The sequence below is a fragment of the Propithecus coquereli genome, unplaced genomic scaffold (assembly GCF_000956105.1).
Source record: "Propithecus coquereli isolate 6110/MARCELLA unplaced genomic scaffold, Pcoq_1.0 Scaffold47, whole genome shotgun sequence".
Lineage (NCBI taxonomy): Eukaryota > Metazoa > Chordata > Mammalia > Primates > Indriidae > Propithecus > Propithecus coquereli.
The window spans coordinates 5,822,084-5,837,447 of record NW_012150507.1 but is presented as its reverse complement, the minus strand read 5'-3'; the positions used below and the strand labels follow the sequence as shown (position 1 = coordinate 5,837,447).

The 15,364-nt window shown below is 37.4% G+C and overlaps 1 protein-coding gene and 1 pseudogene across 1 annotated transcript in view; one reads left to right on the top strand and one right to left on the bottom strand.

Moving 5' to 3' along the window:
* The window catches only part of SKIV2L2 (superkiller viralicidic activity 2-like 2 (S. cerevisiae)), a 97,921-nt gene that overhangs the window by 57,421 nt on the left and 25,136 nt on the right, over positions 1 to 15,364 (bottom strand). The window contains exons 11-15 of the mRNA XM_012655266.1: positions 14,851 to 14,982; positions 13,086 to 13,165; positions 11,756 to 11,866; positions 9,913 to 10,014; positions 3,599 to 3,724 (exon numbers count right to left, since the gene is read on the bottom strand). Of these exons, the coding sequence (XP_012510720.1) occupies positions 3,599 to 3,724; positions 9,913 to 10,014; positions 11,756 to 11,866; positions 13,086 to 13,165; positions 14,851 to 14,982 (551 nt within the window). The remainder of the gene's footprint in view (positions 1 to 3,598; positions 3,725 to 9,912; positions 10,015 to 11,755; positions 11,867 to 13,085; positions 13,166 to 14,850; positions 14,983 to 15,364) is intronic.
* On the top strand, positions 4,619 to 5,843 carry LOC105819086 (annotated as a pseudogene).

Sequence of the window (15,364 nt, the reverse complement as noted above, 5' to 3'; positions counted from 1 at the left end):
AAAACTCTGAATACATTAAAAACCATAGAAATGAGAACAGATACACTTTCTAGAGCAGCTTTTGTAATATTTTGCAAATACTAGTATATTTATAATGATCTCTAACATTTTAGAATATATGGTTCATTCAGGCAAGTAGTTCTAAAAAAACCGCTGAACTAAGTATTTTTGCATTATGAACCATAAAGGCACAAGTTGGAAGAACACATAAATATGAGTCTTCTCACTTCTTCTCCAGAAAAGGTCCATAAGTAGTTATCCTGAGTAGAGTTGCAGAACTAACCTTAAGAGACTAGGTATATTCTTCCTAAAGCTACCAAGAATTTAAATAACCAGTAAGGTCAAAATTATTTTTCCTTCAAATCGGTTTAATTTTCCTTACTCATTAGCAATCTGGTTGATTACTGAAAGGAACACACTATTGACTAGGAGCACCACATTGCTAGAATTAGCACTTTATGTACTGTAAGAAGCTAGTTAAGTTTGTCATTTCAGAAATTACAGAAATGGTTTTATATTGATAAAACCAATAATGACATTTATACTGTGATATTTTTATTCTTTTGAAAATATGAGCACTATATTAGAACATATGTTTCCTCTGGTTATATTGGAGAAATGTAAAATATCTCTTGACTGCTAAAGAATAAAAGATGCATTCACCAGTCTTTCTAAAAGGCTATTAAACACACACTTTTCCACTGGCTCAACTTTTCATTTGAAGAAACATTATAATGAATTGATTTTTTTAGCTCATATTAAGTATATCAAAAGTGTATCCGGCCGGGCACGGTGTACAGGCTAGGATTACATGCCTGTAATCCTAGCACTCCGGGAGGCCGAGGCGGGAGGATCGCTCGAGGTCAGGAGTTCGAGGCCAGCCTGAGCAAGAGGGAGACCCTGTCTCTACTAAAAATAGAAAGAAATTAGCTGCACAACTAAAAATCTATATAGAAAAAATTAGCTGGGCATGGTGGCGCATGCCTGTAGTCCCAGCTACTTGGGAGGCTGAGGCAGTAGGATTGCTTGAGCCCAGGAGTTTGAGGTTGCTATGAGCTGGGCTGACGCCACGGCACTCACTCTAGCCAGGGCAACAGAGTGAGACTCTGTCTCAAAAAAAAAAAAAAAAAGTGTATCAAAAGAACAAACTGCTGTCTTATGTCAAATTCTGTTTGACCTATAGCTAAAATATCTGCCCAATAATTAAAAAGTAATGGATTTTAAAGTATTACAAAATAGAAGATATTGCAATAAAAGGACTGGAAAAGTTGAATAGGTTTCTCTGTTGCTCCTTTTAGAAGTAGTCAAGCCAAAAAGGTGAAGGGAAAAAAATTATTAAAATATTTCAAATTCATAATCATTATTTGCATGCTCAAATACATAAATATGTGTAGGTATATACTGAGAGACTGAGAACTGCTACAAATATCCTTTAGCTAACAAGCAAGAAAATGTGTATTCTGCCATCTTTCTGGCTAATTTCAACAAAAGGAAAAATGATTAAATATGACAAATCTGAATAGTATTAATGTACAAAGTATACCTATTATTTTTACATATAAGGTGAATGTGAAGAAGTTACATGTTTTAATTTTTATTTGAGAAAATAACTTTAAATACTCAGTATTTCTATTCATTAAAGTCCTATTACTTAAGAGTAAATCTCAATTATTTTTGTTTATAAGAAAACAAAATACACCTGACATTACAATGAATTAATTTTTTAAATCTCATATACTTTATTAAGTTATCAAAGAACAAACTGCTATCTTATGTCAACTTCTGTTCGAGCTAATAGTTGAAAAGCCTATTCGCATGAGGTACTGAGAAGCAGTCGTTACGGGGGTTAGCATGGACTACGAAGTCAGACTGCCTGAGTTCAAAAGCAGGATTTGTCATTTAACAATATGATTTTGAAGAAATTATTTAACCTCTGCGTGACTTATTGATTTGTAAAATGAGGTTTAACAGTAATTATTGTTAATTAGCAACAATAATTATTGTGATTAATGTTTGGGACATGTTTAACATTCTATAAATATTAGTTGTTATTGTTATGGAGTAAGCTGCCTATACTTTTGATTCGAAATTGGATATTTCATATTTAATGACCTAATAGTTGCCTAGGACTTGAGGGGGGGGGCGGGGGGATAGGAGGAAACTCTGGAAGAAAGGGGCATGATTGTTATTAGATACAGGGTTTCTTTTTGGGTTGATCAAAATGTTCTAAAATTGATTGTAGTGATGATGACAAAACTCTGAATACATTAAAAACCATAGAAATGAGTGAACTATATGGTATATGAATTATATCTCAATAAAGCTATTAGAAAAGTTAATTTAAAAAATTAAAGACAATAGAACTTTATATTTATAGGGTAATAAATCCAGAAATGTTATGTAAATGGAATAAAAACTCTGTACTAAAGGAACCAGATGCTGTCATTAAAATATTACCTTCTACAATCTGGCAATCTGATTCTGTTCTTTTCATACATAGAGTACAAGGAAAGAAAAATAATGTTTGTTATATGTGGCACGATTTAAAGAAAAGAATAAAAACACAAATTTTCAGTCTTATGTAATTTCCCTTCCACGAAGAACTAAAAGTTACACAGACTCTTAAAAATAGGTTTCCAGGTGTTAATTTTTAAACCTGAAAATAAAACTCCATATCATCACTCTGTATATGTACAGACAAGCTCTGTCTTCACTCATGTAGAACATAGCTCCCTTATGTATCTTTGCTTCAGCATAAACAAGCTTCCTACGACTTCATCTCAAATTCTCCACACAGTTCCCAAGTTGAACACAGTCTATTTTGTATTATAGATACTGACCTAAGTGTGTCTTAACATGTTTGGAATCTTCATTTTAAGTAGCTAATGAGCTGATAATTAATTTTATGTTTTTAATTAACGTTTCCTATCTTATTAACAAATTTCTCTAGAGATTTGTTCAATAACTTCTTACTACATGGATAAAAACAAAGCAAGCAACCATGTCAAACTTCCTTAGGAAGCTCTTCAAAACAAAAGAAAAGTAAAAATCCTACACCATCCGAAGTTCAAATACTAAGCAAGAAAAATAAAAGGGTAATTTGTAATAAGGCTTAAAAATTCTAATTTATGACTGGGATATTTATAATCAATATGGTGAACTGGAAAGATAGATTGCTGAACTAGTTTATTAAGCTATCTGGGCTTACAAAGGTAGAGGAAGCTGTCTGCCTGCCCCAAACACTAACATCATGTGTCCTTCCTGTTCTGATAGGTAAAGAACAACTCATGCAGTGGAGGGGGAAGATACAGAGATATCTGAAATTTGGAGGACAGAGTAATAAACATTTCTGCCCTCTCTGGGGAACTTCACACCCAATCCATTGTATGAGTTGCTTGTTACTAATTAGGTGAAGTAGGATACAAGATAATCAGTATTTTGATCAGTTAGACTCTTCTACCTTCCCAAGCCCAGAGAGTTTAGTAAATTATCTTACTTAGAAAGGTATATATATGAACTGAAACAATTAATTTTGAAGTGGCTCCTGAAGTGTGTTTCTAGAATTCTTGGTAAAGGCACAGAATCTTGACTTAGTTACCTTAAGTAATTGTTTTCCAATTGTTGGGCTCATCTTTTCATCTACCATGAGAATTACAATTCCTCTATCATCCATTCCCCTCCTTCCAGCACGACCAGACATCTGAATGTATTCACCAGAGGAAATCTGAATGAACATAATTAAAATTCAGGGTTTAGGAGAAAACCTGGTTAAAAAACACATTCTTAAAATTTTTCTTATTGTAAAATTCACAAGCTATACTCCAAGAAAAAAAACATGATTAAACATGTTTAAACATGATTAAAAACAGCATGAACTTTTAGGAGAGTTCAAGTAAAGGACAATAATGCAAAACACTTGAGAATAGTGTTACAAAACTAAATTTTACATACAAAATGACCTGATTTTAATAGTAAGCCAATAATTTTTCATTTATTCTTTCAAATAAATATACAATAGCTATCAAGAAATACTGGCTAATCTACTGACATAAAAAATATCATTGAGCTAGATATTTTGAAACATAGCAAAATCTAAGAATGCAAACAATGACCCAAACTTAACCAAATATCAATTCTGGCTTGATCACAATAAACTTTTATAATCTGCAAAATGAGATGAATATAAATTAACACTTTTAAAAAATGTACGATTCTCTCCTATTTTCTTGGTATGTGTGTTTGGAGTTTGGCAGAGTCCATTTGTCACTAAGAACAACCTTGTGGAAGAAGTTAGTAAGCCTCCCATATACAGGCTTTCAGGGGAGCATTGAACCACGTGAATTCTGGCCAACATTTTTTCTATAAGTGCATGTGTACTTTTCTCCTGTGGAAAGGGTCTGGATTCTAAAAAAAAAAATTATGACTCAAGAAGAGTTAAGAACCATTATGAGCCATGACAATGACGACTGAGGATGGCAGAGGTGGCCAGAGCCCAGACATCACAGAGCTACTAAGGCACTGAAGAGTCTGCCACCTGCACAAAGTGCGGACAGGGCACTGCCTACAGAGCAGGTCCTGTCAGCCTCAACGGAGGATGCCCTCATGTCTGTGATGGACCATGGGACAAGCATGCAAGGTCCTTCCTGAGCCACCCAAGGATGTCCAGCTGAATGTGGTCAAAGTGGAGCCCTTCAATGGCATTAAGAGTGATGTGTACTAGCACATCATCGCAGAGGTGGACATGTTGGCCCTCTCGAAGCCGGACTCCCAGCAGCCTGTCAATATGCACGCCTCTGCCACAGGACCCCCACTACTGGCCACACAGAACCTCGCACAGAACCACTATGCAGGGCCAGGGTGGCAAAGAACAGGACCAAGTTAGACCCATGTGTGACAGCTAAGTATGATATCGAGGCCATGACTGGCCTATGTAGCTTCAGCCAAGTAGTACATGTGGAGCACTGGGCAATCTGGTAGCTATGTGCCATCAAGATGATTGACACCAAGTACCAGGAAGTGTGTGAATCTCATCTGCGTGTGCTGTGCCCGGTATCTCATGCCAACATCATCCAGCTGGTGGAGGTGTTTGAGACGCAGAAGCATGTGTACATGGTGATACAACTGGCCACGGGTGGAAAGCTCTTCAACTGCATCATCACCAAGGGTTCCTTCACTGAGCGTGATGCCACGCAGGTGCTGCAGATGGTGTTAGATGGTGTCCAGTATCTGTATGCACTGGGCATCACACACTGAGACCTCAAGCCTGAGAATCTGCACTGCTACCACCTGTGCACCAACTCTAAGATCATCATCACTGACTTTAGTCTGGCCAGTGTCCACAAGAAGGGTAACAATTGTCTGAGAAAGACCACCTGTGGCATGCCTATGCACACCGCCCCTGAGGTTGTGGTCTGTAAGCCTTACGCCAACTCAGTGGACATGTGGGCACCCGGTATCATCACCTACATCCTACTCAGGGGCACCATGCCCTTTGAGGATGATAACTGCATCCGGCTTTACCAGCAGATCCTCAAGGACAAGTACAGTTACTTGGGGGAGCCCTGGCTTTTCACTGACCGACCGCCTGCTGACAGCAGACTCCACAGCCCATATGACTGCACTGCAGGCCCTGAGGTACCTGTGGGTGGTGAACATGGCAGCCTCTTCATCCATGAAGAATCTGCACCACTCCATCTCCCAGAACCTCCTTCAAATGCTAAAGCACCAAATCTGCCTAGCTCACAAGTTCCAATTGCTCAACACACCCCAACAAGTTGTGCCACGTGTGGAAGTATGAGCTGCGGAAGCTCAACCTGTGCTGCCGACAGCAATACACTGGCTAAGCCACCTGGTACAGACACGGCATGGTCCCAGCTGGGCCACTCACTGCTGTGCCATCTGGGACCTCTCTGGAGACAGGACTATACAGCAGCAGTATACAAAGAATGTCTGGCTCTAGTCCCTTCTTTGTGCCTTCAGCAGCCCCCATCATCACCATGGGCCTAGGCCAAGTATGACATAGTGGAGGTGGCCCAGGAGACTGTGACCCCTCTAAACTAGGAACCTGGCCTGGCACTGACAACCCTTTTGGTGGGCAACTGCTCTGATATGGGGTAGGGGAAGGGACAGGACATGGCCTTCACTGTTTGCCTTATGCTTTGGCTCTTCCCCAGATCAAATGGGCCTGCAATGCTGGGTGGAGGGTGTCCTATAACCTCAGGACCTTTTTTTTGAGACAGAGTCTCACTGTGTTGCCCGGGCTAGAGTGCTGTCGCGTCATCCTAGCTCACAGCAACCTCAAACTCTAGCCTCAGGACCTTTTGAGACATTTACATCTGGAATCCCACCCCACCCCACTTTCCTCCACAGAGCCTTCCTCTCTGGCCCCTCACATTCCGTGGAGATTATGCTCCAGCAGGAGGCTCAGATAGGCACAAAGCTCATGCCTTGACTGGACCCTAAGCACCTGGCTCCATCCAAATAGTCCCTCCACCTCTTAGTCAAGATCTGTCTTCTTCATAGTACCCCAAGGACCCCTCCTGGCACCAGGACTTGCCAAGACCTCTGGTGATAGGGCCATGGCATGGAACTTAGCCCTTCTGGACAGTGTGGCCATGCTAGTGGCAGGCTTGCCTGAGGCTTCCACCTCTGACTATGAGAGGGTCCCTGTCCACCAGCCCACCATCCTCAATGCCTTCTTTACAGAGCCCACCATTACCTCCCTCTCCCCCTTGGATGCCCATTCCATTCCCCAGGAACCTTCTTCCCAGCTGTGATGGCTTAATGAGAGTCCCACTGCTGTTATCTGGGGGATGGGAGCAGCTAGTGGCCAAGGCAGAGGGTTTCCTATTAAGATTCCACTGTTAGCCTAAGTTTGATCCTTTGGTATAGACAATTGCCTTTTAACTTTATGCTCCATAGCTCTCTCCTCTGCAGCAGCATGAAGTTGTCACCTGGTGTCTGAAAAGGATAGTTAGCTTGGGAATGATCACTGCAGGCCCACCATCCTCCACAAGGAAGTGGGAAGGAAAGAGTTGCTATATTGGCGGAGAGTTCCAGACTGCTCAACTCTACCCTTCTGCTGAGTTTCTATGCACCTCTCCCTGGAACTTAGCCATACTGTGTGACCTACCTCTGAACCCTGGGTGCCCGGGGCACTGGCCTTCTCACAGTTAGCCTTGGCCTGTCTGCTCTGTGCCTACTTCTTTTCACAGCATTAACTTTCCAGTCTGGGCCCCTCTGAGTCTCAGGCCAGAGGGAGCCCCTGTGGGAGGTGGGTAGGGTTGGAAGAGTATTTTCCCAGAGGTCTGAGCCAGAACCATCCCCGTATCTGTCATGGGGTCTCCCTCCACCACAAATCCAGGCTGGAATCCAAGCTCCCTCCCTCTACAACTGTTTTTAATAGGTGGGAAGGGGCCAGAGCCTACCTTTGGCCTTAACTAGACCACAGGACCCCTGCCAGCAGGGAGGGTTTGGTTCCCACTTGGCTCCTCCCAGTGGACAACCTTGGGCCAGGCCCTCCTCTTCTTGCATATGCTGCCACCAGTGTGAACTAAAACAAAGACACCACTCTATACCAAATCAACTGTGCCTCACACACCCTTTCTTTCCATCCACACTGGTCCCTGGGCAGGAGGCAGTAGAAAGCCGAGCCCCATGGCCTTAGCATTTCCCTTCAATTCCCCAAGTGTCTCTGGGGACCTGAAGCCCTGGGGATTTATTTCCTCTCTTGCTGCCTGGTCCTGAAGATAGAACAGAGAGGGTTTAGAAACTTGGGCTTTTTTTTTTTTTTTTTTGAGACAGAGTCTCACTGTGTTGCCCAGGCTAGAGTGTCATGGCGTCATCCTAGCTCACAGCAACCTCAAACTCCTGGGCTCAAGCAATCCTCCTGCCTCAGCCTTCCGAGTAGTTGGGACTACAGGCATGCGCCACCATGCCCAACTAATTTTTTCTATATATTTTTAGTTGTCCATCTAATTTCTTTCTATTTTTAGTAGAGACGGGGTCTCGCTCTTGCTCAGGCTGGTGTCAAACTCCTGAGCTCAAACGATCCGCCCGCCTCGGCCTCTCAGAGTGCTAGGATTACAGGCGTGAGCCACCGCGCCCGGCCAAAACTTGGGCCTTTGATAGGCCCGCCTGGGCCTTCATGCCATGGACTGCAGATGGAGAATGTGCAGGTTTTTGTGTACTCAGTTTGTAAATGTATCCTCTGTATTCAATAAATAGGCAGCCCATTTGTTTGGTTAGAGGAAGAGCAACTATGTTACAAGAAGGCATACTACTGATAGCAGACCTGAAACCTGGGAGCAAGGAAGGTACCAGAAAAAACAAAAAAACCCAACTCTATAAAGATCAGAAAAGAATGTTTCAAAAAGGCAGTACAGTAAAATCTCAACAGGGACCAAGGGTATCACTACATTGTACACATTCCAATTTTTAAATTTCACAATTATGATCTGGAATCATGAAGAAAAAGCTGCTTTGTTAAACTCAGTTATCCATTTACTCTCACCTGGGATCCATGTACCACCTACAAAAGGACAAGGAATGCCAAAGAACAAGTAAAGTCACAAACAAAAGACTTACTTATCTTCTTGTGGCATTAATTTTATTCATAGAATTAAGTCATTTTAAACTGATTATGAAGAACAAAAAATTTACATTAGTTCAAAATATATGAAAAACTTTTAACTGCATTATAGTTAAAAATCATATTCTACATGAATTAGTCCTCCTTCAATTTAAAAAAGTCATAAATTACAGAAAAATTTTGAAGGTTAAGTAAAAATTTCTAAACAGAAAAGGCACTGCCTCACTATACTTAGATTTCACTTTTGTATAGCATCCAGTGCATTTTAAAATGAAACAAATCAAGAAAAATGCTCTGCCTTTACAGTTCTAACATGGGTACTTTTTAAGGTTTTAATGGTTTGTAATTACTTTCAGAAATTTCTCTAAGCACAAAGAATCACCAATTTCAAGGATAAAAGGTTAAGTAAAGGACTACTTACAATTTTCCCCAAATCTCAGACTACGTCAGTCTTTGGCTTGCAATGGATACTCAAACTAGAAATCTCTCTTCCTTTCATCACCTATTTTTCACCCCTGCCAATGTTCTTCCACTGCCTGCTTGGCAAATACTCATTTGCTGTTGCTGCTTATTTTTTAGAATTGTCTTTTCTATGAAGCCTTCCTCGACCCCATATATATAACTGAATTTCTTTCTTATGCTATATCCTTCCTGTACATACTTCTCCAAGTGTTTATAACATAATGTTTATTGCATGTCTATTAACTTTTACCTGTAACTGAAGTTTCTTTAGACTCAGGATTATATTTTTGTTTTTGTTTTTACTTTAGCAACCCAGTATCTACCAGAGTTCTAAATCCATATTTTAAGTTTGGTAATTGTTTGCTAAATGGGGTACTAGCCTCTGAATTAAGGATTAACTTTTTACCCCAGCTCACTGTTTCATTCATGCCCCCAACTTTCTCTTTCCTTCTGTCTTGGGAGAGATGTGTGCAAACCTGTTACAACTTCTATTTTAAACCTGAAGGGCAAAATAGTTAGCAACTATAACCACTGTAGTAATGAGTATCTTAAACTTTAAGAAATGAAAATTCTAGATAAAAAAAAAAAAATGTTTTAAAGCATTCATGAATCACTTATACACTAAACCCCCCATCCCCAAACTTCTTCACCTAAAGGAATCTTATTTTGTTTGAGGGTGGGGAGTGACAGGATAGAAATTGAAAGGATCCAAAGTTTAACCCTGATGAACCTGTATTAGCTTGGGTACAAGTTCTTAAGTAGTTGGGACTGAAAATCTCAAAAATTATATGAGCCAAAGTCATTGGAGGTAAAACAATTAAAAATAAAAATTATTTCAATACATGAATTAATTTACTTACCCATCGGAAATCCTTCCCATCAAATTTGCGGGCATTTGTAAATAAAACAGTTCTAGCTGGCATGTTAATTCCCATAGCAAAAGTCTCTGTGGCAAATAAGGCCTAAATAAATGAATAATAAAATAAATTACATAACTAAACATGAATTTTAAGCTGGTAACCAAGTTTTATAATTCAAGTGTAAATGAATGTATCATTCATTTTTTTAAATTTAGTTTTCTTTTTAACACAGCGTCTCACTCTGTCACCCAGGCTTGAGTGGAGTGGCATGATCATACCTCACTACAGCCTTGAACTCCTGGGCTTAAGAAATCCTCCTGCCTCATTCTCCTGATTGGCTGGAACCACACCCAGTTAATTTTTTAAATTTTTTGTAGAGATAAGGTCTCGTTATGTTGCCCAGCATGTTTAATTAGTTATTAATGAGACCCTACAAAAGTAACAAACAACGTGGCAGTCCCAGATGTATTTCAGTATTTTATACACAAAATTATTAAATAATACTTAATGTCCCTATAACCCAGAAAATTTTTAATTAAAGGAAAATCTCCTTTCTTATATTTCAGTGGTGGTAACTGGAGAGAATACATTGGTATTATGGATAAAGCTTTAGGCTACAGAATAATTTTCTAAACATAGGCAAATTTTCTTGCTTCTTCACTAATGATGCAGAGTTTGGGGGACCACTTCACTATTAGGATCTCTTAGAGGCGATCAGAATCAGTGATTCTTTAAGTTCACTTCTAGGACTTTACCAACAAAACTAGTCATTTAGACACAAAAAGATATATGAATAAGTCACTGAAGTACTACATTTTCATCAATAGGAAAGAAGATTAAAAAACTTCAGCTCATCAACTATTTAGAATACTATTTATTTGCTAAAAAGAATGAAGAACCACACATATGACAATATTGCGTAAATAACACGGGTGGTATATAATGATTTGTTTAGAAAATAAACCACGTGTTATTTTTGTGTATGCTAATGGACATTTCTGGGAAGTGAAGGGGATGATCTTTCACTTTTTTACTTCATGTACAACTGTTCTATTTGAATTTTACAACCAACAAGTATCATTCATTTTTTTTGAAGATCCTTTAAAGGTAGGGATCAACAAAATATACAATCTGGAAGGAAATACTAACAGGGACTTGCCAGGAGCCAGGTAGAAATATTGACCAGCTATTGATCTAAATTACTTCAAATACATTCTTCAAGGTGTGTAAATTTCTCTTATATATTCTACTTAGTGCTGAGGTTCTCAGGATAAATCTCCCATATGATTTTTAAAATTCTAATAATTTTTAAACATAAAATAATTTATGAGTCATATGTAGACTTATGATTAAATTTTGAAGGTGTTTCACATTTTTAGTTTGCCATTTCTGGGTACAGACATCAATGTAATTTTGTATGTAAAACTAAATCAGACTCTCTTTGGTTTAAATTAGAACATCCTAAAAACTCTTTTCTAAGTCTAACCAGCAATTCTCCTTGTCTTCATTAAACTAATCCTTTTAATCTGTATGTAGAAAGACCACTTATCAACACCACATCTAATAATTAAATAACAACTTCTTCAAAATTCTACCATATCCATAGTGTTACCACTTCTTACTTTAAGAGAGAAAACTGGACTATAGATTTTTATACCTACAGTTCAAAATTTATGAAGTATAAGACTGTACACAAAAATCAAGTTCATTACCTAAGTCATTCCATACAAATTAAAAAAAAAAAAAACTACACAAAACAGCCTATAAACAATGTTCTCCATAATTTTCAAACTGTTCATACAACACAACTCTGGGGCATAAAAAATAAAAATAAAAACCATACCTTTATTAAGCCTTCAGAAAAGAGAATTTCTATAGTTTCTTTCAAAATAGGAAGTAAACCACCATGGTGAATACCAATCCCCCGCTTCAAAAGAGGAAGTACGTGTTCAACCTGTAATTTTAGAATAATGTGTATTTTATAATGACACAAGGGAAGGAATTTTAAAATATTAAACTAACCAAATTAAGAAAAATGGGTGATTAAATAATGCTCTGTATTTAAAGAAACTGTTAATAAAAACCTTTTCAGAATAAAAGCAAAACCCAAACCCTATATTCCCCCAGCTTATTAAACTCAAAATATAATTCAGACCTAGCTCTCTTTAATATGAAGAGGCATGTTGTAAATAAACTTTACAAATGCTTTGCTGCCTTAAATTTTCCAGTATCACTTCATCTCCTCCACATAACCATAAAACATATTTAACATGAATATGTACTTCATCTAAAAACAAACGAATTACTGAAGAGTTCATTCTCATTAACAATTTATCAAATGCCATTAAATACCTACTATTAGAAAAGTGCAATGATAACAAAGATGTATAAAGACATAGCACAGCCCTTAAATACTAATAATTCAGCTAGGAAGGAGAATGACAAAACAAAGCTTAGAAATTAAATACCCTTGTAAATGCCAAGAAACATGCTACCACTGTTGTACGGTAAATCTCTTACAAATCAAAGCATTCGCATTGATTGGTAAAGCAGAGTGTGACCTCTCGATTTTTCTTTTCATACAACAACTTTTCATATATTCAGTGTGCCTAAAGCAGTAGTTCTCAACTCTGAATGCACAGCAGAATCACCTGAGAGCTTTTGAAAGATTCTAATGACCATGACACACATCGGATCAATTAAATTAGCATTTCTGGAAGTGGCACCGAAGCAACAGTATATTTTAGAATTTTCAATTTCAACACTCAAAAAAAAAAAAAACACACTAGATTAAAGCAAAATAGATGTTAAATTCCTCACTGAACACATGATTTTCATTAGGTGTGTTCTCTTATTTTATTTGGTAGCCTTATGAATTAAAAAATGTAATGACTTAAAACCAATATTAAAAATGTTGTCATATTAGGAACATTAGCAGTAATTTCCAGACCATATACTAGCTTTCAGAGAAAGTTCTTTGAGGCAGCAAATCTTTCTTCCTGTCACCTTTTCAGAAATTTAAAATATAAATCAACGTATTATTTCAGTGCATATTGCAACAAACATGCTGTAGTATGCAAATAGTATGACACAGTAACAAAACCAAGAAATGAAAGGTGAATATATGCCATCTATTAATACCCACACTTTACCAACTGATATGAAAAACTCACTTGAGGGAGTTTTTTATCTTCATCAGACAAGCAGTCAATTGCATTACTGAATACTTCTTCAACCATCTTCTTTTCTTCATCTAAGAAGGAAAATTCAAAGGTATAAAAAATATCAAAATGAGTGAAGTAATAACAAACTTCACATTATAAACAATAAGATTCTAAGAAGAATAAAAAAAGTCAGGATGGTCAAAAGGTAAAGGAGATAAAAATTACCACATATTAATAAAATTCAGTGACTTTCAAAACATATCTAGCACACTTAATCCACAAAGAAAAGTACTATCTTATAAATGGTAACACTAACTATACCTATTGCTTTACAGACAACATTTCATTCTAATGGTTACAGGACACAGGAACTATTATAACCTACTTTTTACTACTGAGGAAAATGAAGCTAGTGTAAATAATCAGCACTGTTAGAGAAACAGTTCAAAGCCCATGCTCCCAACTACTGCAATGCTTTCTTGTACAGTGTCTATCAAATAACAGGCATTAAATAAATGTATTAAATTAATCAACATGTAATCCTGCAACTTCAAGCATATTCAGCACTGGTAGTTAAGAGAAAACATTTATAAACAGAACAAGTCACTCAAAAAACATAAAATATTACTGGCATTAGGAGGCTATCTGAATTATCTGTTATTTGTTACTTTTACCCATGGAAAAGTAAGAATCATCTTTAAAATGCATAGATAAACAATACCTATCTTAATAAAGAAACAATATAACTAAAATTTAATTTCAGGATGATTCATGATATTATTTACTTCTCAAAGTATGGGATTACATATGTAAAAGGCAGAGCTGAACGACAACTGTGTATTCAGCACACTGCAATTCTTGGCCAGTGCTATGGTTTAAATGTGTCCCCTAAAGATCATATGGTGAACAACTTAATCTCCAATGCAACAGTGCTGAGAGGTGGGACTTTCAAGAGGTGATTAAGTCATGAGGGCAGCACCCTCATGAATGGATTAATGCCTTTATCACAGGATAGAGTTAATTCTAGTGGGAGTGGGGTCCTGATAAAAGGATGAGTTCAGCCCCCTTACCCCTCCTTCCCTCTCTTGTGTACTCTCTTGCCCCTCTGCCTTTGGCTGTAGGATGACACAACAAGAAGGCCCCTCACCAGATGTGGGTCCCTCGAACTTGGATTTTCCAGCCTCCAGAACTATAAGAAATAAATCTTAGCCCTTTATAAATTAGCCGATCCCAGGTATTCTGTTATAGCAGCACAAATGGGACAGCCAGGCTGTGCTCCTATCTAACTGTGTGACTTTAAGTGAGTTGCATTTACTGTTAATGTAATAGGAATAATTTATTAATTTGGTAGAAGTTATATTAATTTGAAAATTACAGCATAGTTAAGCAAAGAGCAGGTCTTCCTGGTTTAGAATTCAGTGAGAATGAAACACAGTACTTTCTATACAGAAGGTAGTCTGACCAAGGTACTTACCATAACTAGGGAGTTTATGGTAATAAAGTATAAGAAGGCATGATTCTATTGTTTGTAAGTAGGGTTCTTTGAATTTTACACAGAGTAAGGTACTTGTATCTTTCAATAAAAGAATAGAGACGAGAGGAAAGAAATTATAAGGGCCTCTTAAAACTTTTACAGATGTGCTCAGTACCTACTATTGTTAACTGTAAGGTGAACTGCATGTCTTAATAATACACAATAAATAAATATATTACCAGAAATATATTTTACACTCATTTCACATAACATTAAAACTATACTGAAATTATGTATTACCTGTATTAAAATCTAATTTGGTCATTTGAAGTGCATAGGCTTCACAATCTTTCTTACTAAAACTGAAAATAATTACAGGTTGAAAATTTCTTTCCATAATCATCTTCACAATCTTGAACACATTTGATGGTCCTGCAAAGAGAGTAGATAAATCATACCCCCACATAAACTCAAAATAGATCATATCTAAATGTAAAAGCTAAAACTATAAAACTCTTAAAAGGAAATACAGGAATAAATTTTCATGATCTTGGGTTAGACAAGGCATTCTTGACTATGACAGCAAAAGCACAAGCAACAGAAGAAAAAAACAGACAAGCTGCACTTCATTAAAATGAAAAACTTTTGTGCTTTAATGAACACAATCAGCAAAGTGAAAAGACAACTCCAACCCAAAGAATGGGAGAAAATATTTCCAAATCATCTATCTGATGAAGGTCTATAATTCAGAATATATAAAGAACTCTTACAACTCAACAACAAAAAGACAAAAAATATAATTTTTAAAATGGAC